The sequence below is a fragment of the Madurella fahalii genome (genome assembly GCF_045866475.1).
Source record: "Madurella fahalii IFM 68171 DNA, scaffold_6, whole genome shotgun sequence".
Lineage (NCBI taxonomy): Eukaryota > Fungi > Ascomycota > Sordariomycetes > Sordariales > Madurella > Madurella fahalii.
In genome coordinates this window covers 3,967,593-3,992,246 of record NW_027263976.1, presented here as the reverse complement: position 1 = coordinate 3,992,246, position 24,654 = coordinate 3,967,593, and the positions used below count along the sequence as shown (strand labels likewise).

At 55.3% G+C, this 24,654-nt stretch overlaps 9 protein-coding genes across 9 annotated transcripts; 3 read left to right on the top strand and 6 right to left on the bottom strand.

Annotated features, from left to right (window-relative positions):
* Positions 1 to 1,036: 1,036 nt before the first annotated feature.
* On the top strand, positions 1,037 to 1,846 carry MFIFM68171_11201 (uncharacterized protein; the record flags this gene model as incomplete). Its single annotated transcript, XM_071066620.1, has 1 exon — positions 1,037 to 1,846. One exon carries the CDS (start codon positions 1,037 to 1,039, stop codon positions 1,844 to 1,846), a length of 810 nt encoding a protein of 269 aa, XP_070922721.1.
* A 179-nt stretch (positions 1,847 to 2,025) lies between these two features.
* MFIFM68171_11200 (uncharacterized protein) lies at positions 2,026 to 3,947 on the bottom strand (the record flags this gene model as incomplete). Its single annotated transcript, XM_071066619.1, has 9 exons — positions 2,026 to 2,289; positions 2,356 to 2,478; positions 2,543 to 2,896; positions 2,952 to 3,083; positions 3,138 to 3,181; positions 3,243 to 3,259; positions 3,322 to 3,431; positions 3,484 to 3,755; positions 3,809 to 3,947. 9 exons carry the CDS (start codon positions 3,945 to 3,947, stop codon positions 2,026 to 2,028), a joined length of 1,455 nt encoding a protein of 484 aa, XP_070922720.1.
* A 1,100-nt stretch (positions 3,948 to 5,047) lies between these two features.
* Positions 5,048 to 6,544, bottom strand: MFIFM68171_11199 (uncharacterized protein; the record flags this gene model as incomplete). The annotated part of the gene is made up of 1 exon (XM_071066618.1): positions 5,048 to 6,544. One exon carries the CDS (start codon positions 6,542 to 6,544, stop codon positions 5,048 to 5,050), a length of 1,497 nt encoding a protein of 498 aa, XP_070922719.1.
* Positions 6,545 to 7,636: 1,092 nt separating this feature from the next.
* On the bottom strand, positions 7,637 to 8,473 carry MFIFM68171_11198 (uncharacterized protein; the record flags this gene model as incomplete). Its single annotated transcript, XM_071066617.1, has 3 exons — positions 7,637 to 7,775; positions 7,907 to 8,139; positions 8,210 to 8,473. The coding sequence occupies 3 exons, from the start codon at positions 8,471 to 8,473 to the stop codon at positions 7,637 to 7,639; spliced, it is 636 nt and encodes a 211-aa protein (XP_070922718.1).
* A 1,278-nt stretch (positions 8,474 to 9,751) lies between these two features.
* On the top strand, positions 9,752 to 10,255 carry MFIFM68171_11197 (3-demethylubiquinone-9 3-methyltransferase; the record flags this gene model as incomplete). The annotated part of the gene is made up of 1 exon (XM_071066616.1): positions 9,752 to 10,255. The coding sequence occupies one exon, from the start codon at positions 9,752 to 9,754 to the stop codon at positions 10,253 to 10,255; it is 504 nt and encodes a 167-aa protein (XP_070922717.1).
* Positions 10,256 to 10,776: 521 nt separating this feature from the next.
* On the bottom strand, positions 10,777 to 11,397 carry MFIFM68171_11196 (uncharacterized protein; the record flags this gene model as incomplete). Its single annotated transcript, XM_071066615.1, has 2 exons — positions 10,777 to 10,965; positions 11,095 to 11,397. The coding sequence occupies 2 exons, from the start codon at positions 11,395 to 11,397 to the stop codon at positions 10,777 to 10,779; spliced, it is 492 nt and encodes a 163-aa protein (XP_070922716.1).
* A 4,017-nt stretch (positions 11,398 to 15,414) lies between these two features.
* MFIFM68171_11195 (Putative alpha-mannosyltransferase) lies at positions 15,415 to 16,936 on the bottom strand (the record flags this gene model as incomplete). The annotated part of the gene is made up of 2 exons (XM_071066614.1): positions 15,415 to 16,409; positions 16,471 to 16,936. 2 exons carry the CDS (start codon positions 16,934 to 16,936, stop codon positions 15,415 to 15,417), a joined length of 1,461 nt encoding a protein of 486 aa, XP_070922715.1.
* A 733-nt stretch (positions 16,937 to 17,669) lies between these two features.
* MFIFM68171_11194 (uncharacterized protein) lies at positions 17,670 to 18,125 on the bottom strand (the record flags this gene model as incomplete). The annotated part of the gene is made up of 1 exon (XM_071066613.1): positions 17,670 to 18,125. One exon carries the CDS (start codon positions 18,123 to 18,125, stop codon positions 17,670 to 17,672), a length of 456 nt encoding a protein of 151 aa, XP_070922714.1.
* Positions 18,126 to 20,961: 2,836 nt separating this feature from the next.
* On the top strand, positions 20,962 to 23,943 carry MFIFM68171_11193 (Putative helicase MOV-10; the record flags this gene model as incomplete). Its single annotated transcript, XM_071066612.1, has 2 exons — positions 20,962 to 20,967; positions 21,049 to 23,943. 2 exons carry the CDS (start codon positions 20,962 to 20,964, stop codon positions 23,941 to 23,943), a joined length of 2,901 nt encoding a protein of 966 aa, XP_070922713.1.
* Between the last annotated feature and the right edge of the window lie 711 nt (positions 23,944 to 24,654).

The following is a 24,654-nucleotide window of genomic DNA, read 5'->3' as shown; positions in this document are numbered from 1 at the left end:
AGAGAGATCTCTAATAGAAAACCAGAGTTAATTCTGAAAGAACATATCGCTTCCTGAGGGGCAGGAAAATGATCAAGCGCGAAGGTAAGGTACCTAAGGTACCTAGGCCGCAATGAAGGAAATGTAGTAGAGAACTGAAGCACCTTCCCGGGTCGTACGGTTGGCCTGGGTGGCCGAATCTTCCCTCGACAGGATACAGACAACCCACCTTCTTTCGTCTCATGTTCAAACGATCACCTCACTCGGCAAACCCGGTGAATCAATAGGGATGCCGCAGCCTCGGGTTGATAATTAATTAGATTGCAGATGGATCTGACAGTGCGAATCCCCAGAGACAGGTTGGCTCGTTCGACCCCACCTTTAGTCTGTTACGCTTCTTCATCTTTCCCTCTTTTATCCTTCTTTCTTTTTCTTCCGGACCTTTTTCGCCTGTTGCCCTGCATACGGTCGATGCGAGAGGCTTACCGTTTCTGGAAAGCCGAGTAAAACACCGCCGAGGGATCGTGAACGCAAAAGCCACTTGCTGCGCTAACGATAGCAAGACAGAAGCCAGGTGGCATCAGCCGACTGTATACATTACACTCATGGTTGGCGAAAAGAGAGGGTACACGCGTTGGAGATATGGGAATGTATTTCCCAATGTGGTATTCTTCTTTACTTTTTAGACGTTAAATGGGGGCAACTGGAAAACTTCACGCTAATTATCACTGGAAAGATTTGCACCACTGCAATTACATCTCGCTCTTCATTTTCTCGCCCGTCCGATATCCCTAGCATATGATACCAGCTTCCTGTAACATACAGGAATTGAGGTCCGAGTACAGCAGGCACTGTACAGAGTACCTAAGAGTGGCTGCAGCATGAGCGGGGCCCGCCGTGACACTTGGGCGCGCTAAGACATAACACAAAAAAGCACCTCAGACAGCGCATTCCGCCGCTCCGTGCTACTTACACTTCCATTTACTGATCCATCGCGTGTATCTCTTGTCGAAAAAAACCACATAGTCCAAGGAACGACGAACGGAGAGAAACAGCCATGCTCTACCTGCCCGGCAAAACCCCCCACAACCTCCCCTTCGACCCCTTCAAAGCCTGCGTGGTCCCGCGGCCCATCGGCTGGATCTCCACCACCTCCTCCCCGGAGTCCGACGAAGACGGCGGCAACAGCGGCAACAGCGACAACAGCAGCGGCGGCGGAAACAAGCGCCAGCCGACGCACAACCTCGCGCCCTTCTCGCAGTTCTGCCCCCTCAACTTCGACCCGCCGCTGCTCCTCTTCTCGGCCAACCAGACGCCGGGGGGCCGGCAGAAGGACACGGTGCGCAACGCCGAGGCGACGGGCAAGTTCGGCTTCAGCCTGGCGACGTACGCGCTGCGGGAGCAGGTCAACGCGACGGCGGAGCCGGTGGCGCCGGGCGTCGACGAGTTCGCCCGCGCCGGCCTCGCCAAGGCCTTCTCCACCCGCCTGCCCGGCGACGGCGCCAACCCGGTGCCCCTCGTCGCCGCCAGCCCCGTCCGCTTCGAGTGCGTCTACCACGCCACCCTCCGCATCCCCGGCCGCCCCGCCGCCCCCATGGCCGCCGTCGACGTCGTCGTCGGCCGGGTCGTCGCCGTCCACATTGCCGACTGGGCTCTGGATGAGCGCGGCCGGGTGGATCTCGCGAGGATCAAGCCGATCGCCAGGTGCGGGTATTACGAGTATGCGGTCGTGGGTGGGGAGGGTACGATTTTTGAGATGGTGATTCCCGGCGACGACGAGGCGACGTTGGCGGGGCTGGAGGGGAGTTCGGAGAGGGTGGCGCGGTGGAGGAAGGGGAATAGTAGGAAGGGAGGGGCGAAGTTGTGAAGGACTGTTTGCTTTTTTTTTTTTTTTTTTTCCCCTCTTTTTTTTTCTCTTCTAGGTGCTGACTATTGCTTGTTTGTCGAGGCTCGTAGTCGGCTTGGACAAATTCCCCAACTCTATATTTTTACTATTTACTAGTATTACTACTAATTACCACCAGCATCATCTTGCCACAATGATATTTAAATGTCGAACCCTCCAGCTAAATCCATAATCCTGTCAGGGTCGATTTGGTCCCTGATGGCCTTGAGCCGAGCGGCATTCTGTGGCCCGTAGAGCTCGTTTGCCGTGGTGCCGGAGATGGCATAGTTAGGGTAGTACGTGAAAGTGTCCCGGTAGATGCCGTCGTCGATGGCTACCTGCTTGAGCGTGTCGATGGCCTGGCGCATGCGGGCGTGCCACCACTCGTCCTCGGCAGGGTTGGCCCAGGCAAAGTAGAGGTTGAGCTTGGGTAGGTAGTCACAGTCAACAGGCGTGTCGGCGGGAGAATGGCATGGATAGATTGGGCTTACAGGAAGGGGAGAGTCGGCATGCGGGAACGCACCCTCGGTAGCGTGTTCACCATATGGCGTGAATGGCTCAATATCAAAACTAAGTGTCGTGCCGCTGTGAAGGGCAGCAATTTTGCCGATTTCCTGTAACCCGCGGTGATAACTGGTTAGCACGGTCCTTCTTTCATCGGATTTGTGGTTCGCGTACATCGGCCTCGTGCTTGACGGCCTCCAAGAAGCGCTCGGACAGTTCCGAGGTGGAAAGAGTTGCGAAGGTACCTCTGGCGTTCAGAACGAGGTAAGCGGGGAAGCTGGCAATGAGCGACGAGAAGGTCTTTGTCCCAACGTTACTGAGAACGTGCGGGATGCCGTCGAACAGGTCAAAACTTGGCGGCTTCTCTGGGCCATCGTAGAAGAAGAGCGCTAGGGCTGAAGTGGCCAGGGGACCGCCCTCAATCGTAGTGATGAGCCCGGCTTTCGGGTCATGGTTATCGTAGAAGAAGTGCTTGGTTGCGTTGAGCACCTCGGGGACCGAGCTTGACGGATACATCCGAAGTCCGCCCTGGACAATATCAGTGTGCTGCTAGTAGTGTAATAGATTTTGTTGGCAGACATACATAGACCTTGGGAGGCTGTGGGTGAGTGTAGAACTCGCCCGAGGTTACGATGCCAAAGCGGTTCATACCCCCCTTGAGAGCGAAAAAGAGGTCCTTGTTATGGGTCTGGGAGGCGGTGGTGATCGTCCCATTCTAAATAACCTTACCGTCAGTGGAGCCAACCGAGGCAACGAAAAGCACACATACCGGAAGGACTACTGTCACACTCTTGAGCGTGTCAGAAGTCAAGCCTATGCAAAATGGAGATTAGAAATGGTACAGCTATCTCAACTTCGTCAGCTAACAGCTCACCATATTGATTTGTTTTCCTAACACTAAGTCAGCAAACCGATTCAGATTGACGCAGGCATAACCCTTGGCTTTAGCGTACCACGAGTAGCCCCCGCCGAGAGTGAATCCGCCCACGCCAGGACCAATAACCCTGCCGCCAACGACATTGACCCCATGAGGCTCCAGATAGTCGAACACATCCTTCCACGCCTGGCAAGGATTCAGTAAGCGCGGAAACCGCAGGGATATCCGGTCGTCTTACCGCGCCAAACCCAATTCTAATCGTCTTCTTGTCATCCGACAGCTGCATGTGGTTCAGGTTGTCGAGCGAGATGTGCACTCCCTTGGTGCTAGAGAAGCCCGGGTTCGACGCGTGTCCGCCCGATTGAATGGCAAACGGAGTGCGTGAGGCGGCCACAACCCGCAGGACCCACGACACATCCTCGGCCGACGCAACCTTGACTACGCAGGCCGGTGTGTCGCTCGACGAGAGGAACCAGTGGCTGATGGCATCCGTGTAACTTACGGTTTGGACTGGGGTTGGGGGTGAGCCTGTGCTATTCCGGCGGTCTTGGGAGGAGCCTTACTAGGGTAGATAACCTTGCTAGCGTCCGAAATGCCGTCGCGGATCTCATTGCAAGTGTCCGTTGCGTTCTTGAGAAATGTGGCATCCACCAGGCCCAAGGCAAGCGCCAGTGTGCTAAGTAATGTTGAAAGACGGGCCATGGCGTCCGGCCGATGCTTCATTTGCCGGCCAAGATCGAATACTGGATTACGGCTACCACGAGGGCCCCGCGTGCAGTGTTCAGTTTAAGTACTTATACTCCATGACGGCCAGGTCCCCCTCTCGATAATTAGAGGAAGATGCTGACAGGAACCAGGAGACCAATAGACGTATGCGCCGCTGTCGATCTTGACATGGTCGAGTGCCTCGACTTGGGGTCGTGCAAGATCTTGCAGATACCAAGATCCCTGGCTCGTGAGGCCCCCTGGGCTAGGGCTGACTCTTGGGGGTTGTCGCTACCCACACCATGGCCGATTCGGTCTGCGAAAACCGGTTTTGTTAGGCAGTCTAAGTCCGGGGAAGGCAACGCGTCGCGCAGGTGATTTCCTTCCGATGACCGTTGCTCGAAGCGCCACCCGAGAGCGCGGGATATCGTCAGGAACAGGCCCAGCGTTGCCGTCCAAGCTGAGCAGAAGCGAGTAAAGATTTGCTATGATCTGCGACTGGGCTTCCGATTTGGGCTTGGGCGTCAACGGCCCCCAGCTCGGCCCTTACGAGCTGTTTTCTCGAATCGAACACGGATACTGGACCGAACTACACGTACACAAAGCGGTAGGAAGCCACGTGGAATAGCCCTTTGCACTTTTGACTTCAAGAATGCCTTGGAATGCAGCGCAGCAGCTCAAGTTAAAAGACGGAAAAAACCTGGATCGACGGAGCTTGGCAGGAACTTTAGGGTCGTATTGATGAGAGCTGGACAGAGGAATAGCGTGATCCTCCCGAGAAGCCAAGACGTGGCCCGAAGTGGGCTGATGGGTGACAGGTCGTGGGTCCACTTGACAATTCAACGTGGTCAAACGGATCAAATCATTCAGCTTTTCTCATTGCTCCGTACACGATCAATCAGAGATACGCTAGTTGTCAATGATAACGGATGCTGAAAACCGGGAGAACCGGGACACCACTTTGTTGCGACGCCCAGGAACTGAACTCCTTTAATTCTTGTCCTACATTGATGTAACAATAAATTGCACCCGGCGTAAACTCGTAAAACTACCGGCCTCGGAATTAATCAAAGTCAATTGTTTCAGGTAACGTACCCTCAGAAGAAGTCCTCCTCCCCAAAACTCCTCTCCCACTCGTCCGAGACATCACTAGGTGGTTGCTCCATCCAAACTTCGTCCCCGGTTTCCTCTTGCATCTCTCCTCTCCCAGAGGGCTCTTCCAAGTTCCGCGGCCGTTGGTGCCCGGCTTGTGCCTCGCGTGCATGCGCATGTAACCCACCCCTCCCATGAACCATCCGCGCCGCGTTGATCGTTGCATCTGCCTCGGGTTCCGGCGATTCAGACAGTCCGTACCACCGCGAACTAGACGAAAAGTTGGAAGAGGTCTCTTCGTCTGTGAAAACAGGAATTGCCACGCCTCGGGTATTGCTTGCCGTTGCTTCCGCCGCATTGTTGAGCGTCGTGGACCCTACCGAACTAGTAGAAGCCGAGTCCGAACCCGAGCACCAAGGGTTAGAGCTTAGAAGGTCGCACTGCTCTTTTGTGTCTAGTAGAGATCGAGGTACTTGGATATCCGTTTGTCTGATCCTAGTTCTGGCCCCGCCCTCAGCGTGGAAGCATTGGGATAGCATTCGCAAACCTGCATGGTTCCTCAGGAGCTGGCAACGGTAACATTGGGCCTGGTTTGGCGACACCCGCTCCTTCAGCTTCCAGTTTACAGCCGGGTTTCTTACCAGGGGATACTCGGTCCCAGCCGTAACGGGGTAAAGTTCTCCCCTCGTGGCATACCAGATAGCGGACTGGATAATGACGTCCAGGACCTCAATCTCCCACTCGCTGCGTGGTGCGTAGATAAACACAAGGCCCTCGGGGACCGGCAACGGTTGCTTTCGGATGATGTTAAAGTAGAACCTGAACCGGTGCTTGTTGTTTGCGCATAGCGGGTGCCGCTCTCCCCATCCCGCCTCGATAACCGTCTTTATATCCTCCGGATGCAATACCACATGCACCGACCCATCAGCAACGTGGACGTGGGCTATCTCGCCTTCCCATTGCTCCACCCGCTCCTCCCACTGTTGACCTGAATCCCCGATGCCGTGGAACAGGGCGGAGACATCGCGCTCTAAAACGGACGGCTTGATTTGTAAGTGCTCCGGGTGCAGTAGCTGGTATGATTGGAACATATTCTCGACCGTGTGAAAGACGGCTGGCGAGCCCTTTTGGTCAAGCTGTCTATTGGGGGCAACACTCTTGACGATAGGCCGCCGCCCATGCCTCACTGGGAGAGAGAAAATGCGGCCTCGGTACGGGACCTCGTCACGCCTGACCCGTGGGGACTTGGTGACGTCCACGTAAGCAAAGAGTGTCAGGGCGACGACGGCGTACCAATCCATAAAGGTGGGCTCTGGGCCCCCGAGGCTGAGCTCCTTGTACTCGCCGTAACTGCTGTTTGTCCAGCGTAGCAATCCGAGAAGAGCATAAGACCAAACCATTTGGTAAACTGTGAAATTATCCATCAGACTCTTTGTCAGAAAGAGGCTGACCGCAAAGACAAGGGGGTGAGCATCATGCCGGATACTGAGGATGACTGGCATAAAAGCTAGCGTACAGAATCCCGAAAGCTCCAACAATAAGCACATATCATGCACGATTTCGGTTGACATAAGTGCGAGCTCCTCGCGAGTGACCGGACTCGGACAGTTAATCGCTTACGTAAGTGTTTTGCTTGCATGGGTGAAGAGGTCGTTTCAAGCAGGTCAGAGAGTTGAAGGGAGTAAACGGGACAGGGTAATTACGATTTAACCTATCCTTACATACCTAAGCTCTATAGAACCATGATGCATTGTTCTGCTTTTTCGTTGATTTTCCTATGTTATGCCGTTTGTGCGTTTCTGCATTCTTTGTCATATTCTTTGTACTCGTGACAATGTTCTAATTTGGAACAGACACGTTTGGCCCCAGAGGTCTGGGCTAATTTGCCAACGGCTGAGGATTCATGGCTTAGATCAATGTAGTCAGTTTCGTTCAATACTCCCCGACAACCCTAAAGATTCATCCCTCTTCTAGAGCGTTGAGTCTGTTGATACCTTACTCATGCCCAATATGGGCTTGATAAAATAACAGGATAGGTACTAGTAGGATTCCCCTAGCCAGCTATAGTTCACATCACCTAAATTAAAAGCTAACTAGGCCACGTGCATGCTGCACTCCCATATAATAGCTCTCGGGAGTCTTTTAGCAAGCCTGCGTAGGCTTGAACAACTAGGCGCTCCCCATCATCATCATCATCATGTGCCTTCATGTTTGTGGCCGTGTAATAGCTGAAGCCTCGACTCAATTCTGAACGACGAACAGGATAAACATCTTTGCTCTTTCATCGCCGGATACTACTACCTGAATGCCTGGCCGTGATATGCCGTCGGACGGACAGGATTCAGGGCCTTATTCATGCTCGTTACACCACAAGAGCCTGTAATCATCTCTAGCGCCACCACCATTAGCATTACATTACATCATGACTACTTAGTGTTGCCAGACTGTCGCCAACATCTATTCTGGCATTCTGGTTGATGTCATAAGATCTATGTGTTTTCCACCTGACTGTGGTTCTCCTTGAGGCTACTCTCGGTGTTGTTCCTGTGAACATCACCATGTGTTGCGCCTTGGTATTGCGACAGGTCTGACTGTCACGGCTCCCAATCTGTAGACCGAGCCGTCATTTCAGTATCAGTAGCATCGGCGGCGGCGGCGATGGCAGCAGCTGCACGTGCTTCCGACAAAGTGCCGTCCCCGGCCTCGCGCTTCTTTGACTTGACCGAGTTTGGCCTGGAGCAGGTGATACAGCAGCCCACGCAGCCCCCAAAACTGCTGAGGAAATGCAAAAGACTAGTAAACACGAACAGGTCAGTTCCTCTGAAGCCGTAGAAGTCATCGAGAAGTTCAACCGCACGACCCACCAAACAACCAGCGTCAGCAGCATGACATTGTTGCGCTCCGACCTCCACACATCCGGGTGGTCGGGGCCGTAAGAGCTCCCTAGGCCATGCCCGGCCAATCCGATGACGCCGACAAGGGAGGTGATGGCCGGTATGAGGTCAGCAAACCCGGCGACACCTGCGGCGCCGGCACCATACCAGCCCAGCAGGGCCACGACGAGGATGAGGGCGTCGATAGCAAGCGCAAACGCCACCTTTCCCCGCACCGTCAGCGAAACTTGCACTCCAGAACACACGGACGACGGCAAAAACAATCCCACTGACCCCCATGATCGGCGTCGAGAGGTCCAACCTTGTGTCCCCCCGACTCTTCGCCAGCTTGTCGATGGTGGAGATGTATGCCGCGACCGCGATCTCGAAGGCCGTGAATACCGTGCGTGAGCCGATGGTCCAGCATCGCGGCCACGGGGGGCTATCTGCGTCATGGGCGTCATAGGGGCCACGGACCAAGCGACGCAAAGCCCCCCGGGAGCGTGGCGGCAAGGAGACGCCCTGTGGAAGAGACGGGCTGTCGCTGGCTTGAGCCATCGCGTTCTCGATTCTGAGGCCGGCCACGGTCCGTGGAGTTGACGCCAGGGCGATGGAACTTACCACTGCAGGGGGGCGCACAATTTCCAACTTCCTGTCTTTGAGCGGAGGGGTAGAGTTGCCAAGTAAAGACGCGCAACGGAAATTGTGGCGGTGCGCGGTAAACCGATGCGACGTTGAGAACCAACGGCTTCGTAATTATCCTACGCAGGAGTGAGATGGGCGCGCTTGGCGATTGGTGCTGAGGGGCATTCCTCGAGCTAGTACTATTTTATCCGGTTCGCACCAGGAGGGAAGTTAGGCTGGTGTTCTCCAAGAGCCGCGGCGCCTGTGAACCCTGTTATTCAGGTACAGCGATACTTACTCACCTCCAGGTGTTGATATCTCTAGAGCATGTGATATCGGTTTAGCAGAGGTAATTAGTACCGTCATTACCAGGCCTTGAAATCATTCGCACATCGAATTACTGTGATGATGAAAGTCTAAGTACGGGCGCAGCGATTTATCATGCGCTACCCTGGAAATGGCCTGCTCGAGCATTGCAGGAGGTGTAGGAGTGCAAGGCAGCTGAGGCAATCCAAACTTTGAGGTGGAGGTGAGAGAGTCTGTCAGGTTGCAGTGGCTTGCCGCTGCAAGAAGCGAAACCATGGGTCGAAGGTTGGTGTTTTTGGAAATTTGATAAGTGACTCCTTGATGCAGGGCCTCGAACTATCTAAGGTACCTTAGTGTAGGGCCTTCGGGAAGGGCCCAGTTCCATTCACGAGAGGTCACTGCGCGACAAGAGGAGGGGAAAGCGATGGCTCGCGGCGGGCGGGGCATTCAATCAATCCAGCCTGGGCCCTGCGATATGCAACTTGGGGTTGGGGTTGCACAAAGAAATCGCAGCACAAATTCACAGTCGGTATGATTACTGATCTCTTGCACATGACAGCGCGCCGCTTACGCGCGACGACGTCAGGATGTCGCTCGTTCTCGACTGTGAATCGACGCGTCGAAGCTATGATCGCGCTTGGCACCACCAAAAGTGCGTTTTGCAGCAGCCACTTCTTGGCTGTGCGGTTGCTGCCTGGCCTGACCCCGACGCTGTAAAACTGTGAACAGCCATTTTGGCCGTGTATATGAGTGTCGGTCCGGGTCGTCCTTTGCCTTGGACTGTCTTTCCTCGAACATCTGCCCAGGACATCAAGCAAATCATTTAAGTGCTCATAAATCGCAGGATCTGAATACCTACCACCTACCTTACTGTATCGCCCGTTTTTTCCCAAGTCATCTACCACCATGAGCCTCAGCAGCCTTAAGATCACCACCTGCCTCTGGTTCGACGGCCAGGCCGAAGAGGCAGCTCAATTCTACACGTCCGTTTTCAAGAATTCAAAGATCCTCCATGTTCAACACTACCTGGAAACCGGCAAGGAGTTCCACGGCCACGAGCCGGGCAGCGTGCTCATCGTCGAGTTCGACCTCGACGGCCACCGCTTCGTCGGGCTCAACGGCGGGCCGCACTTCAAGTTCAGCGAGGCCATCTCCTTCCAAATCGACTGCGCCAACCAGGACGAGGTCGACTACTACTGGAACAAGCTGTCCGAGGGCGGTGACGAGGCTAAACAGCAATGCGGTTGGCTTGGCGACAAGTTCGGCGTGTCATGGCAGATCGTGCCCACGAGATTGAAGGAGATGCTTGCCTCTGAGGATAAGGCTGCCGCGGGGCGCGCGAACGAGGCCATGATGCATATGAAGAAGATCGACATTGCCAAGTTGGAGCAAGTCTTCAGGGGCGATTGAGATGGGGACTTGGTTGGATGGGTATTGTCTTTTACTTGCTTGAGGGAAAAAAAAGCTGGTGATTACCTAGTTGAAAAACATGATGGCTTGTTGAGAAATCCAACTAGGCAATTGATGTTTAACAATTATGATGTTCTTCATCCTTGATTGTTTTCTGAGCTCCTTCAACAGATGGTAAAAGAGTCAGCTTGATACCCTAACAGAATTGCCAACCTCTCCCAACAGTCCGACTGGATTGATATCGTCTTATCGGTCTTTGGCTCTTTGGCTGACATCTGCTGACGGTCACACCCAACAGCCCCGCCAATGCATTAGGATCCGAGAGCCGACCCGAGAGCCGATTGAGGGATGCCCCCGGTCACCGGTATCTTTCACGGAAACAATCCCATAGGTAGAAACATATGTCTGTTTTAAGTAGGTGGTCGGAGCCACCCGACCCTGACCGCACACCCTTCCTCTCTGACCGCGCCTGAACTCCCAACTCCGAGTCTCCAACCAACCTTGCGTTAACTCATCCCGGCTCATTCCGCATCCTCCAATGACTTCCAACCCAACCACGCGTACTTGCCCTTCTCGGCGCCGCTGTAAAAGTGGATATCCAATGCCGGCTCTCGCGAGGCAGGGGGGCTCATCCCGTCGGTAGCCATGACGCCATATTGGCCATATCGCAGCACCTCCTTCCCAGGAATCGGCCCGCTGGTGCCAAAGGTCTGTCGAAACGGGGGCGCCGTTAGCCAACGTGCAGATTTGCAGTATGCGGAATTGCGGTAGGAAAAAGGAAAATGAAAAGGAAAAAATAGAACAGAATGGAACAAAACGGAAAATGGAATCTTATTTACCGAAAATACCCCCCCCTTCCCGACATGGCCGCACTTAAACGTAGCGACATCGACTCCGCACTTGCCCGCCTCGAGGGCAGTCAGCTTGAAGTTGAGCCCGTCCCGGACCGCCGCAAAGGTGCCGCATTGCGACTCGTCGGTCGTCCACTTCCCCTCGCCCGTCAGGCACCCGAGGTCCTCGTGGTTGCCGACTACGTAGAGCGTGCGGATCTGGCCGAGCCCCGAGAAGTCTCTTGCGGCCGTGGCGGGGAGTGTGAGAGTTAGGGCGGTGGCGAGGGTTAGGAGGAGGCCTTTGAGTGTCATGGTGTTGAGTGGATTATGATGTGTAATGTTGATGATGTGTGATGTTGATATGTGTGATGTGTGATGCAGGTAGTTGAAGAATGATTGACTTTAAAATTGTTGTCTTTGTTTTTCACTTGTCTTCGAGCAATGGCTAGTGGTCTGTAATTGCACAGGAAGATTTGTCGAGGGGCAGTGTGACGTCTTTAAGTCCTTTTTTCCATGCCCTCCCTCAAAACCCCCCGAATTGGGCCGAAGAATAGGGAACCTTATGGTTTCTCTCTCTGGCGATGACGAAGGATCGTCCTGCCTCTCGGAGCTTTCCACGCAGGACCCTTGGACCTCACCCCTCCGAATGTACCCCATTTCGTCGTGCGATCCATACTCTGCTAACGGGCGGCTCAAGAAAACTCCTTTCGGGGGGTTCAAAGTCCTGTGTTGGGTAGATGGTGGGTGTCGAAGGCCCGGTTTGGTCTGATGCTGCACCAACCGGTTCCTTGCACACCCCCAGCGCGGCACTTGGCATCCGACCAATCGTCTCCGCACGACGCGCGGCCGGAGGTCCGGTGATGCGCATGCTTGTTTCTACACCCGCACTGGAGAAGGGACTTGGCCTATATTAACCGTGATTAACGCTACTCGTGCGTAAATTACCCACCCCTTACTTGGTGTCTTGTCGTTGGTTGTCAGTTGATGGGCTGCATGAGCGCTGGTTAGCCGCGCTGGGAAGGTGCCTGGATTGTAAGATTGTACGCTTAGGAGGATGGGCCACATCGTCTCCCCCCATCCCCACACGTCAACCCCTAAGTTTTGGTTCAAAATCCCCCGCATCGCATTTGTAAGCCGTTACGTTAGGGCGCTCAATTACGCTTGGGGTTCGTCATTGGCGAACCCAGACCAGCACCGTTACATTCGGCCGCTTGCCACCCGGCAGCCCCATCTCGGCTCCAGATCTGACGTCTGCGTTTGGGGCAGTTGGCCCGGTTCGCGGCGCTGTCACGGCCGGTGTCCGGAAACGGGAACCACAGCAACAGGGTCCGTCTCTGGCCCGATACCGTATACGGCAACATCATGGAGTTGCAAGAGGACTTTTCAATTTGAGAGGGTTTAGGTGAGGACAGAGCCCCGACGGCATGTTTGCCGGAAAGTTTGCCGCATTCCATTCTTCGTGCAAATGTGCATTCAAGCCTACGTACCTAAGGTAGCTTCTGGTGGCGGGGCCGAGGCCCGTTCATGAGATGGGGGGCCCAAAACGGGAAAGCCCAAGACGCCGTCCGGGCCGGAGGTGTGTGCCGGACTTGGAATACAGAGCCACCACCTCCGACTGGGCGTCAAGTCCAACTCCGACACTTCTACTTTGGTGGCGTCCATTCCACTGAAGGCCAAGACAAACACGCATCACTCAAGACCGGGCAACGCTCTCCTCCAGGCTCCCCAAATTATCCGTGGCGGTTCGGCGCGAGAAGAGTCGGACGACATAGTTACTTTAGGTATGTATCCATGCTGGCATTCTTCCTCGTTCACTGACAGTTGCCATTTTCCGCCGTGCCAATCGCGTTTGTCTCGTCTGCAGCGCCCCTTCCACCGAGGTGAATGTTATGTTGAACCCGCCGTTGCCAGGGCATTCTCTTCTGCAGAGCTTGTCCCGCGACTCGCAGAATGCCCCCAGTGGTAGCTCCCCTAAAATCACCGCTACCGACGAGAATGACGGAGGAAGCCAATTGTACCCAGTCTCTCTAGGCAACCGTTTTGGGGCGCCAGCAGAATCCCGAGCTGTTCTGCGTCGTCCACAAGCTCGGCCGGGGTAAATGTGCAACAGTTTGGCTATGCCGTGACACGGACAACGAGAAGTGGGCGGCAGTCAAAATCAACGTCACAACCGCGTCGGCTCGGGGCAACGGGCGGGTGGTCTGCGATTATCTCCGGCTGACATGCTCCCGGGGAACTCGAGCAACACCATATCGCGATACCACTCGGGCCTTTTCTGGTTCGAGCCCGGACGGCGAGCATCTATGCGAGGTCCTTCCGTTCGTTGGTCCGAGCCTCTCGGGCATTACCGAGGTGTATGCTCACTGCGGCTCGCTTCTAAAGGACATATGCCGCCAGCTCATTGACGCCACGTCGTTCCTTCATAGCAAGGGCGTCTGCCACGGCGACTTTTGGCCTGAGAACATCCTATTTCCGAAGTGACAACAACGTAAATTCGTGGTCCGAAAACGCCCTACTAAAAGCGATACGCAAACAGCAGATGACCCAGCAACCGGGCGACCGAATGGATTCTTCAAATTTAGACTTCGGCTGTGGTCGCTGTACGACACAGATTGCCGTCATCAACTCTGGCTCGGCGTATATGGCCCAGGATGCCGGCCAACGCCAACCAAAGGTTTAGGCGCCTAGTCCCCTATGCCGCGCCCGAGGAACTTCAACAATTCCGTCGGATGCCCAACCGATACCTAGTCCCTAGCCTGCACCATTTAGCGCATCGTAACCGGAATGCTCGCTATCGCCTCATCAGACCAGTCATAATGAAACGGTATAAGGCGGTCTGCTCCGCGCGGTTTAGGATGCCTCGGCTCTTTCAGGAGGTCCTCCGGGACCGCTTCTTGCCTATGATAGGAAAGGAGGACAATAGTATTGCCAGCCAGCTCTATGAAGATACCGGGCTTCTCCCTGAATACCAGCCGTCGATTTACGGCAGGAACTGGCCCCATTTGGGTCCGCAGTTCCGCCTTAGGCCCTAGCCGAAACAGGAAGTCAGAAACCTGGTGGACATGTTGATGGCCGTATTCAACTGGGACTACCACCAACGTACGACAGCGCAGGACCTCCTGGGGTATCCGTGGCCCAGTCCCAAGGTTCGCTAGAAGCGTAGGGCCAGAGAGCAATTTGACGATCGCATATTGGCGAGAGGCTCTTCGCAAGATGATGAGGATGACGACAGAAGCCTATTCTTGGGTCAGCTGGTTCAGGACGCCCTTTCGCAGTACGAGAGTATGGTTTTCTGAATTCAATGAAACTGATTGTTCTTACAGACAACGCCCTGTCAGTAGCGTGTTATATGGAATAGATTGAGTGCCATACGGGGTACTGATGCAGTTGTTTCACCTGCTAAAGTGCACCTTCATCACTCCTACCACCTATTATGGAAAGGACAGCTCATCTCTCAGGCCCATTCCAACAAGAGGTGGGAGCGATGACTGAAAATCGTAGCCAATGTAATTTCACCATCACATTGGGGAAGGCAGGTTGCTGTATCAGCGATCTGGTTCGTTTGAGGTGTCGAGACCCTGTAGCAGACATGATTGCTGTCCTCTGCGCAACTTGTCGAGCAGTTAAGGATAGACTGTGATGAGGGGCGTGGGAAGTGGACTAGGCGTGAAGGACAATGACGGACAGGGGATGGCTGGGTATTAAGGTGCACGCTGATCGCCTAAGGATAAGTAAGATATCAATCAGTTGTAACTCGGGGAAGATGTTAAACTTGAAAAAGGACAATATGAGAACCATCGGGAGCAATATCATTGGGAGATTTATATGCGCCCGTCTAAAATTGGTTTTTGTTTGAGGTAAGGGTACCGAATTCGTCTAGTTGTGTATGATGTACGTCGGCCTGAGCTAATCCTCCCGCAACGCACCGCGAAGGTTGGCTCTCCTGTAGACCCAAGACTCCAAACACCAGCAGCATAGAGGGTTGATCTGCTCGTTCTGTGGGTAGTGAGCTGCATCACTAGGCTATCTGAACGCCGGCGGAGTGATGGTGGCGGGTACTTCAGATTCCCGGAAAGCGAGATCGCCTCAAAACATCAAGAGATTATTCCTTTCAATTTCAAGACAGGCTTGCGAGACGGTAGTTACACTTAGCAGTTGCGATGGTTGGAAAAGAAAGGTACTCTGCCGCCCAGTAGATGTCATGTTGGAGCCAACAGGTTGTGACCTGGCTGGGGGAGTGTCCCTGTGGTCTCCAGTCAGTGAAGACAAGCTTAGAACAGTATTTGGAATTGTATCAACCAATGTCTTGGTGTCCAATGCCCGCCATTCTCATTCCAACCCCTGCTGCTGCCGCCGCCACTTCTCCTCCCAGCCAGGAAAGAAGGGGCTCTCATCCAGCGTCCCTACTTCCCAGTCAGCCGGCACAAGCCCGTCTTCCACTTGCTCCGCTGCCCACTCCTCTAGCGCCTTCACCGCCACCTTCTTCACATGCTTCTCCACCTTGTACTCCACCATCTCCCCCTTCCCCTCCGTCAACACCTTATGCAGCAGTGCCGGAACAAACGCCTCATCCCTCAGCTCCTCCAGCCGCGTGAACGTAGCCTTGAAATTGAACGCCACCGCCCCGCTGATAGGCAGCCTCCTCAGCGTCTGCGCGTCGCACCGGAGCCGGATATCCTCGACTCCCAACTCGTCTTCCCGGCCGCCCACAAACCTCCCCCGCCTCCATTCCCGCCCTTCCTCGGCCTCGGCCTCGGGACTCGCAAACAACACCTCCCCATCCTCCAGGCTCCACGAACACCGCATCACCGGCGCGTCGGTGGCCACCTTGGCAAACCACCGGTCCATGCTCATGGCCATGCGCCCGGCGCCCGGCACGTCGGCGTGGATGGACCGCAGCGGGGCGTCGCGGTGCTGGGCGACGTGCCAGCCGACGGAAGAGCAGACGGCGGCGGCGCGGAGGTAGTAGAGGCCGTCGGACTCGCTGCGGAGCATGAGGGCGTAGTCCTCGGGGATGTTGGCGAAGATGGCGCGGAGGGGCGGGGTGATGGCGAGGTTGGTGGTGGTGCCGAGCAGGCGGTTGTGGAAGAGGGCGTTGTCGGAGGCGGAGGCAGAGGAGGCGGAGAGGGAGAAGTGCGCCGGGTAGCGGGCGGCCAGGAACTGCAGGAGCATTTCCGCCAGCTCGCGCACGGCGAGCTCCGCCCCCGCCGATTGGAACAGGATCCGGCTGCCGTGTTGTGCTAGCAGCTGCTGGCGCACGCGCATGGTCGGGACGTAGTTGCGCTCCAGCTCGACCCACCAGTCCGGGGAGTACTTCATTAATGCTGGGGAATGCTAGTTAGTTGGCTGGATTAGGGGAGGGTACGAGAGCAAAGAGGCGCTGACCCATGTGCTGGTGGTAGTTCCAGCGGAACGGTCTGAATGGGCGGAACAGGGCTTTGGAAATGTCCCACATCGGGCTGACAGGCTCGGGGTTCGGGACGCCGCTCAGCAGAGCGTAGTTAGGGAACCGGCCGAGGGCTCGGATTTCCTGTGTTGCGAAGCCGGTAGGTGTGTACTGGTTGTCTTTGCTCAGATCGGGTGTTACGGTTGTTGGTATCGCCTGGGAACTGAGCACCGAGAGCGGGATCTCAGGTTGCAGCGCCCATTTCTCGAACTGAGGAAGCCTGGCGAGGACATGGCGTCTGGAGGGAGGGAACTGGAGCAAATACGGCGGCGTCTGTATCGGAGACCTGAACGAGAGTAGAAACCGCCGCACTAATCCAAGCAGAAGCAGAAAACCCGCTATAGTCCCCAGAAGTAGAGCGGGCAGAAACAGAATCGGGTGGTCGAAGAAAGTATAAAATGCCATCTCGAGGTTCTCTAACTTGGGAACGACGACACACAGACGCGTCGACAAAGATGCCAACCGTAGTAGTTTATTTACACGGTACCTGTCGTCTTGACGGAAAGCTGCCCCTCATCCGGTACGTGGCCGATTATGACCAATGAGGTGCGTACCTGGCCAGGTAGTGGTCATGAGGGGCAGCACCCACAACTCAGCTTCTGGGGCAGGGTTTCCCCTTCAGGGCAAACCCCGGTCAGCTTGCGGTGTCAGAATTTCGCTTGCTTCCTCCGCAGTTGATAAATTTTACTAGGAGTACTGTGATGAGTTCAACCGCCTTTTCTTTCTTTCCCCTCAAATGCTCATCTAGGAAGTGGGAATGGTCTATCCGACCTTACAAAGCTTGGTTCGCATAGAGCTGGAATTGTTTACTTCAGTTATCAGTACAATCTTATAGTAATGACTCCAAGGGAAGCGGGGATCGCTTCGCTCAGCTCCCTATTCCATGCCTTGGTCCTTTCAGATCTCTACGTAAATTAATCGTTATACGAAGGCACTTGGTCGCTCGGAAGGAAAAAACTGTCCTCAATTATCAGCTGTAGTTGTCAGGAGCTCAACAAAGGAGGGTTTTCACAGTCAGGCACAAGCTCAATCTAAACGCAGCAGTTTGAAATAGATGCCCTTTTGCTTGCCCCTTCATGCTCAGTCCCATGGTACAGGACTCCATTGCCGATATTGAGGGGCTACAGCTTTCAATTATTTACTCGGCATCAGGCTTGGACCCTTTTCCGGGGCCTTTGCCCTTGCCGTTCCCCTTGCCCTTGCCCTTCCCGGGACCCTTCCCCTTCCCCTTGCCCTTTCCCTTGCCCTTCCCCGGCGCCTTTCCTTTACCGGGTCCCTTACCCTTGCCTTTTCCCTTTCCCTTGCCTTTACCCTTGCCCTTGCCCTTGCCCTTGCCTTTGCCCTTGGGGGGCTTCTTCTTGTCGTCGTCTTCGTCTTCGTCCTTGTCTTTTTCCTTGTCCTTGCCCTTGTCCTTATCCTTATCGCCGGCGACGGAGTCGATGTCGATGGCAGCGGCAGCAGCGCGCTCAGCGAGAGCCTCAGCCTCGGCGTTGCGGACTTCAATATCGGCACCGGGGGCGTCAGGCAGGGGGACCGCGAGGGCCGCCACGTACGGAACGGCGAGGAGGGCTGTGAGGAAAACCTTGGGAAGCATTTTGACCTGTGATTGCTGGCTCAGGAATGAGAGAGCTTGTTCAAGACGGGCAGTGGATATAGAAGCAAGAGACAGAGACTTGTGCTTGGATCGGTTTCTCCTGGGCTCAAGGAGTCTGGCTCGGTTGCGCTGACGAGAGTGAGTGTGGCTTTATATAAACCGAATCTAGCGTGCGATGCAACACCTCAGTCGTCTGCGTCGTTACGCCATCACGAGTTTCGAGAATGAGATTGCCATGGAACGTTTGGGAGATTACCCTGCCATATCGTGTGATGGCATTGGATGGAGGCCAATTTGGAAGAAATCGATTCCGGGCATGGGGATGAAGGCTAGACCGCCGCTAGTATTCTAGGACATATACAGCTGGGTGTTGTGAGGCGCGCTACGGCCACATGTTGTACGTCAGAACCGGACTTCGCGATATTAGGACAAGAGGAGGGTGCGGGCAACTGAGGTCTAGCAACACCCGGCACTTATGATTACCATTATGGAAGGTACCAAAAGCAGGTAGGTATAAAATATCGTGATATGGCGTAAACTTTAGGCGAGGGGTTTCAGCAACAGGAACACATTACCGATTGGTGGGAGAAATTCTGAGCTGATCAGCGCAGAACACGAAGCATATCTTGCCTCCAGCTGTCTTTCTATTAGCGTACACATGGATTTTTCAAAGTCAACATTGCAATTCTAGGTCTCAAACAGGTCTCCTTTCGTTAGTGTCTGGGAAGGTATTGATCGTAGTTCGCTCATGTGGTTTGGTCCCATGGCCAGTCAACACTAGAACACCCTAACCCTCTTTCCCATTCCTTTAAACTTTTGGGACGAATAGGGGGTGTTCCGGGGGATCAACCGGGCCATCGGGACCCTGTGGGAACCCTTGTATCTAAGGTCCAATGAGAGCTTGCGGGTAAACGACTCCTACAAATGCAAGGTTCGGCAGAATCGAACGCCTAATCGTTCCCGCCCTGTATTTAACACCTGTTTGCCAACTTCGGTCAAGATGTCTCAATATACAATAGCGGTTCGGATGACCATAAAGGCAGACACTTACGCAATCCTCGTGGTGGTGAGGTAGTTTTCGGGGTTCGTTCCGGCCGGAACATAAGCGTACGCGATGGCTACCCGGAACCTAATGACCAATCGTAGGCAGGTTGAGATTACGGCGAGCGAGTGCAGATAATCAAGTGCCGTGCGTTCAGTTGTTTTGCTACATGTTCGTCATATACTATGGGCTCTCCGCAGTGCTGGGCAGGCTCAGCCGCGCACGAGATTATCCTCCGCAATAAGTATTGCTCGCCAAGATGACTGTCTTCTCGTTTCTTTTACTCTGGGTGCGCCTGGACCGGTCTTCTCCAGCTGCCATGTAATTGTCTCCCCGTTGGTATTGTTGACGATGCTGAAATTTACGTAAAACTCGAGCACGCGTAATCCAAGATGATACGGGACGGTTCTGTACGGGGCCTCCCCGCATTCTCTTTTCTTGGCTACGGTCTCCGTGAGCCTCCAAGAGAACTTGGCAAATACCGGAAACGTGCACGTAAGAGCTGAGTAGCCTGATGGAGGAGGACAAGACATTGGCAAACAACGGCAACCGGTTGGTCTGACCACCACCCGGCGAAAAACCGTTCTTGATCTGCCGAACCGCTTGCCGACTCCCAAGGAACGAAACAAACAGAGTTGGTTGAATGATTCAACGGACGCCAGTTCCTGGAAATGCTCTGGATGTTGTCGTGGCTAAAGCCTACACGGACCGGTGTCTCCCTGGCAAAACCGCACGTTTATGCGACAATCGTGGCGGTAAATTCCGTTCCACAGTGGCAAAATGAGAACGTCAATGGATTGATCTCATCTCCATGGGCTCCTGTAATCCTAGCTCTTGCTGGTTACTAATCCAAGTGGATACCTGGCAGCTTCAAAGCACGACAAGGAGCTTTAGCACGCATTTGTAATTCGAAGAACTGACACTGGATCAAGTGAATGACGCGAATTCAGAAACTTCTGACTGTGACTCCACTAGGAGGAGAGTGGGTACTGTAACCATGATTGCTTTTGATCTCAATGCCTAGCACTAGTAGTGAGGAGTACCTTGGTACGTACTGATGACAACCAGCTGAGCACAACGACAACCTCATCTGTGGTGGGGTTACTACTGATAGCGCTGGGCGTAGATCCGGCCAGAGATTGTACCGTAGGAGAGCAGATCAAGGAAATTATTGCCCGTGACCAGCCGCCGGTGGGTGAGCTACTAATTAGTTACTAGAGAGACCTGATAGAGCAAGTTTGAGCGCTCAAGAACAATTCGGTTAATACCTAGGCATCTCCTTTAATCTCCAGACTGCCGCTAGACCTCGGAGCGTTGATCATCAGGTCTACTCATTTCCTTGGGCAATCTCTGCAGCTCAATAGTTTAATTACCCCACCGTTATGATTGTCCAATACTTGAGAATTCCGTCCGGTATCGCTCAGCACAGTTATCGCGAGGTGCCCGTCAAGGTTCTGAGATGAAGCGGGGAGCCAAAGCTGACAGAGACGCGCCACGCGCCACGTGTCACGGCGAATCACAGCGGCCACGCGTGACCTTCGGGCTTTGGAGCAGCCTCATTCTGTTTATTGGCGTTGGATGGAAAGGAAGGCCTGTGCGGCGTGGCCACCAGTGAAGGTTTCACAAAAACACAATTATTCCACACAAAGCCAGGCTTCTTTTCAAGACACCGCGTTCCTTTTCAACAACCCAACCCACCCAAACCTTCTGCCACCACCGTGTCTTGTCGCACATCTCGATCTCTATGCCAATTACCCTGGGAGCTATTCATATGCACAACGTTGCTTATTAACTATGTATGTATTTGCCTTAAGAAATAGCAACACAAGGGTTGGCTAACACGATTGCGATGCAACGCTGGACAGGACGGGTCCACGAAAGGAAGGGTCTCTGAAGACCGAAGTCTTCATCCGGCAACCAAAGTCCAGACCTGTCAAGATTATTGACCCCACATCAGGAAAAGAGCGGGTGGGAGCAGTGCCCGAAACCAACAGTCCTGACGGCAGCTCGCCAAGCTCTCTCGGCGCGGCCATTCAACAAGCAGCCCGCGCAGCCAGTATAGCGGTACCACCTCAAGTTGGCAGCAACAAAACAGTCCATGAAATCGAAGAGAAGAAGAATTTAGAGCCGCAGTCTATCGTAGCTCGAACTGCCTATCCACCCGGGGACGACGGGCTCTCTAAGGGATTCAACGTGTACGCGCCGCCTTTCGTGCCAGAGGACCTAAGGAAGGTCAACAAGGAGGAACCCGGCACCGTCTATGATACGCCCCCGGCGAGTAATATCGACTTTGCAGCATATGCCAGCGTCGAGTTGATCCCCAGCCTTTTGCCCCCGATTCCTAGCCCAGATCATGACCGGGCCGCCTTCCTTGACGCCCCGATCTTAACGCCGGACAACTACGAGCACTTCTTTCGCTTCCACCTAGAGCATGAGTGGCGCTACCAGGAAAAGGAAAATGAGAGTTACTCCCTGTATGGGCATGAGGGCATCGTTGAGTTCCCTCGGTCGCAATTCTTCGATGTCAACGACCGTACAACGGTGACGATCGCAGTACCTGGTCTGCGTGAGGACACGCCATACATCGAACAGGAGGACATTGTCGAACTGCGCCATCTTTGGACTGATGCTGACGGACGACTGCTGAGGGACCAGTTCCCCGCAGGTCCCAGTCTTCCTGGATGCCGCCCTCCCGCGCCATGGACTGATATCCTCTACAGAGCCCGCGTTTCAGCCGTGCTGCGCGCACAAGAGAAGCTTATCCTGCACGTTTCGGGCTTGGGCGCCGTCAACCCCGACATCATCGGGAGTCCCCAACCCTACCAGCCGTTCCCCAAGGTACACCGCCACAGGTTCAACGTGCGGTTCCCTGTTCCCGTACAGAAAAATAGGCACATGGAGGATGTGCTACCTCTGATCCAGGCCTCGCTGCAACAGACCAGCGGCGTGACATATCGGACGCAGAACGTGATGGCTGGCTTTGGAAGTCGCAACACAAAGTCGGCCTACTGGACCCAGTCCATGCTCTTCCCGACCGAGGCAGACTGCGATGTCCAGGCCAACTTGCAGTCAGGCCTCTCGGGGCTGCATTTCTTCGACGACAGGCTCAACCTCGAGCAGCGCATTGCCGTCGAGAACGTCTGCGGCCAAAATTACGGCGTCCTCCCTTACCTGATCAAGGGCCCGCCCGGCACCGGAAAGACCATGACCTTGATCGAGATCGCGCTGCAGCTGGTCAACAACATCCCCAATGTCTCGCACATACTCATGTGCGCGCCATCGGAGCAGGCAGCCGATACGTTGGCCGACCGCCTGCGCCCATCCCTCTCCCCACAGGAGTTGTTCCGCCTGAACCGGCCGTCGCGCGGTTTCGCCGAGGTGCTGGAAAGTCTTCTCCCCTACTGCTACATCAACGGCAACGGCTTCGGCCTGCCACCGCTGGAGCAGCTGATGGCGTACAAGATTGTCGTCACCAGCTGCCGCGATGCCGCCATGCTGATGTACGCCCGCGTCTCCAACCCGGACCTGTACGCGGTGGAGCACGGCCTGCAGAGACGCCTTCACCCTTCAATGCCGGCCCCCTCGCAAGTCCGGCTGCATTGGAGCGCACTGCTGCTGGACGAGGCGGCTCAGGCAATCGAGCCCGAGGTTCTCGCCCCGCTCTGGGTGGTTTCCCCGCCTCCGCAACTGTCCAGCCTCGTCTTCACCCCGCTCGTGGTCATGGCCGGCGACGAGCACCAGCTGAACCCGCGCACGTCGTCTCCCGTGACGATCCTCCAGCGCTCGCTCTTCGCCCGGCTCATCGCCCGGCCCGTCTACGCCAACCACCCCCTCGCGCGGGCGTTTCAAGCCAAAGCCCTGGAGAACGGGCTCAACGCCACGGCCAGCGGCAGTAATAATTACTACAACAACAAGCCATCGGGCACCTCCACCCCGCCGCTGGCCATTACCGAGTCGTCCCCGATGCCGCTGCCCATCCTCCGCCCGGCCTTCACCACGCTGATCCGGAACTACCGCTCGCACCCGGCGATCCTCGCGGTCCCGTCGTCGCTCTTCTACCACGACACGCTGCGCGCGTGCGCGCCGCGCGCCGAGACCCGCCGGCTGGCCGGGTGGCGTGGATGGCGGGGGCGCGGGTGGCCGGTGCTGTTCCACGACAACGGGTCGGCCGACGACCTGGAGCGGGACGGCGGCGGGTGGTTCAACCCGGGCGAGGCCGAGGTGGCGTGCGGGTACGCGGCGGCGCTGGTGGCGTCCGGGCGGGTGCGGCAGGACGAGGTGTGCGTCATGAGCCCGTTCCGCGCGCAGGTGCGCCACGTGCGCACCCTCATGCGCAGCGGCCGCTTCGGCGGTGTCGGCGGCCTCTGGGCCGTCAACGTCGGCCCCACCGAGGCCTACCAGGGCCTCGAGCACGGAGTGGTCATCCTCTGCACTACGCGCTCCCGCCGCGCCTTCGTCGAGCGCGACTGCGAGCTCGGCTGGGGCGTCGTGCGCATGCGGAATAAGATGAACGTTGCGCTGACGAGGGCCAAGTTTGGGCTAATCATTATCGGCCGGAGGGAGTTGCTTGTTGAGGAGGATGACGCGTGGAAGGAGGTGGTGGAGTTTTGTGAGAGGAACGGGCTGGTGGCGGGCGGTGCCGAGGGCGCAGAGAGTGCGCTGGAGAAGAAGGGACACGGTGATGATGGAAGAGAGACGGCATCGACGCCGGTCGAAGGACGAGTTACGCGGCTTGAGGCGATGTTGCTGCAAGAGGAGGCCGCCGGCGCCAAGTGACTTTGTGGAAGGCGGAAGTTTCGGTGCGGATGGATAAGTTGGAATCTATTCGGAAACTAACAAGGCCGGCATTCATAACACGCAGCGTGGGGTTTGCATTTGGGCGCAGATTGCGGATATCTAATGATCTATTACGAAAATGCCCTGGATAAACGGCGCGTGTAAGAACGCCCGTAGAGTAGATTGCTAAGGTATCGTAGCGTATTGATTCGCGTTACCCATCAACACGGAATGCCATTCAACGATAAAGATGGGTTTAATAACCGAATTTGCTGTTGTCAAGTCCGAACACAGCCCAACATCCGAGGAATTGCGGATGTCCCGGCCGGAAGTGGGGTTCAAACACCGGTGGCCCGCCGTCGGGCCCCACGTCAACTAACACAGTCTGGAAATGCTGCGCAGTAAACGGCGTTTCTCTTTGTTCCGTGGAGATCCACTAAGTTTCACGGTCCAAATACGGCGGCTTCGGTCTTTGTATACCGTAATGGCACGGTCTTATTTCCACTGCCTCCAATCCGTCCGGGCCGGATTGGTGGGTCTGATTCTCGCTTCTCTCGGGCCGGGCCTTGAGTTGCGGCCGCAGATCGCTCGAAACAACACGGCCTCGCCCTGAACTTGGTAAATTCTGAGGCCATCGTTCGGTCCTGGTCTTTTAGCCGGTTATAGTTGTGTGAAAGAAACACGCCCGTAACCGGTCGGCGCAACCATCCT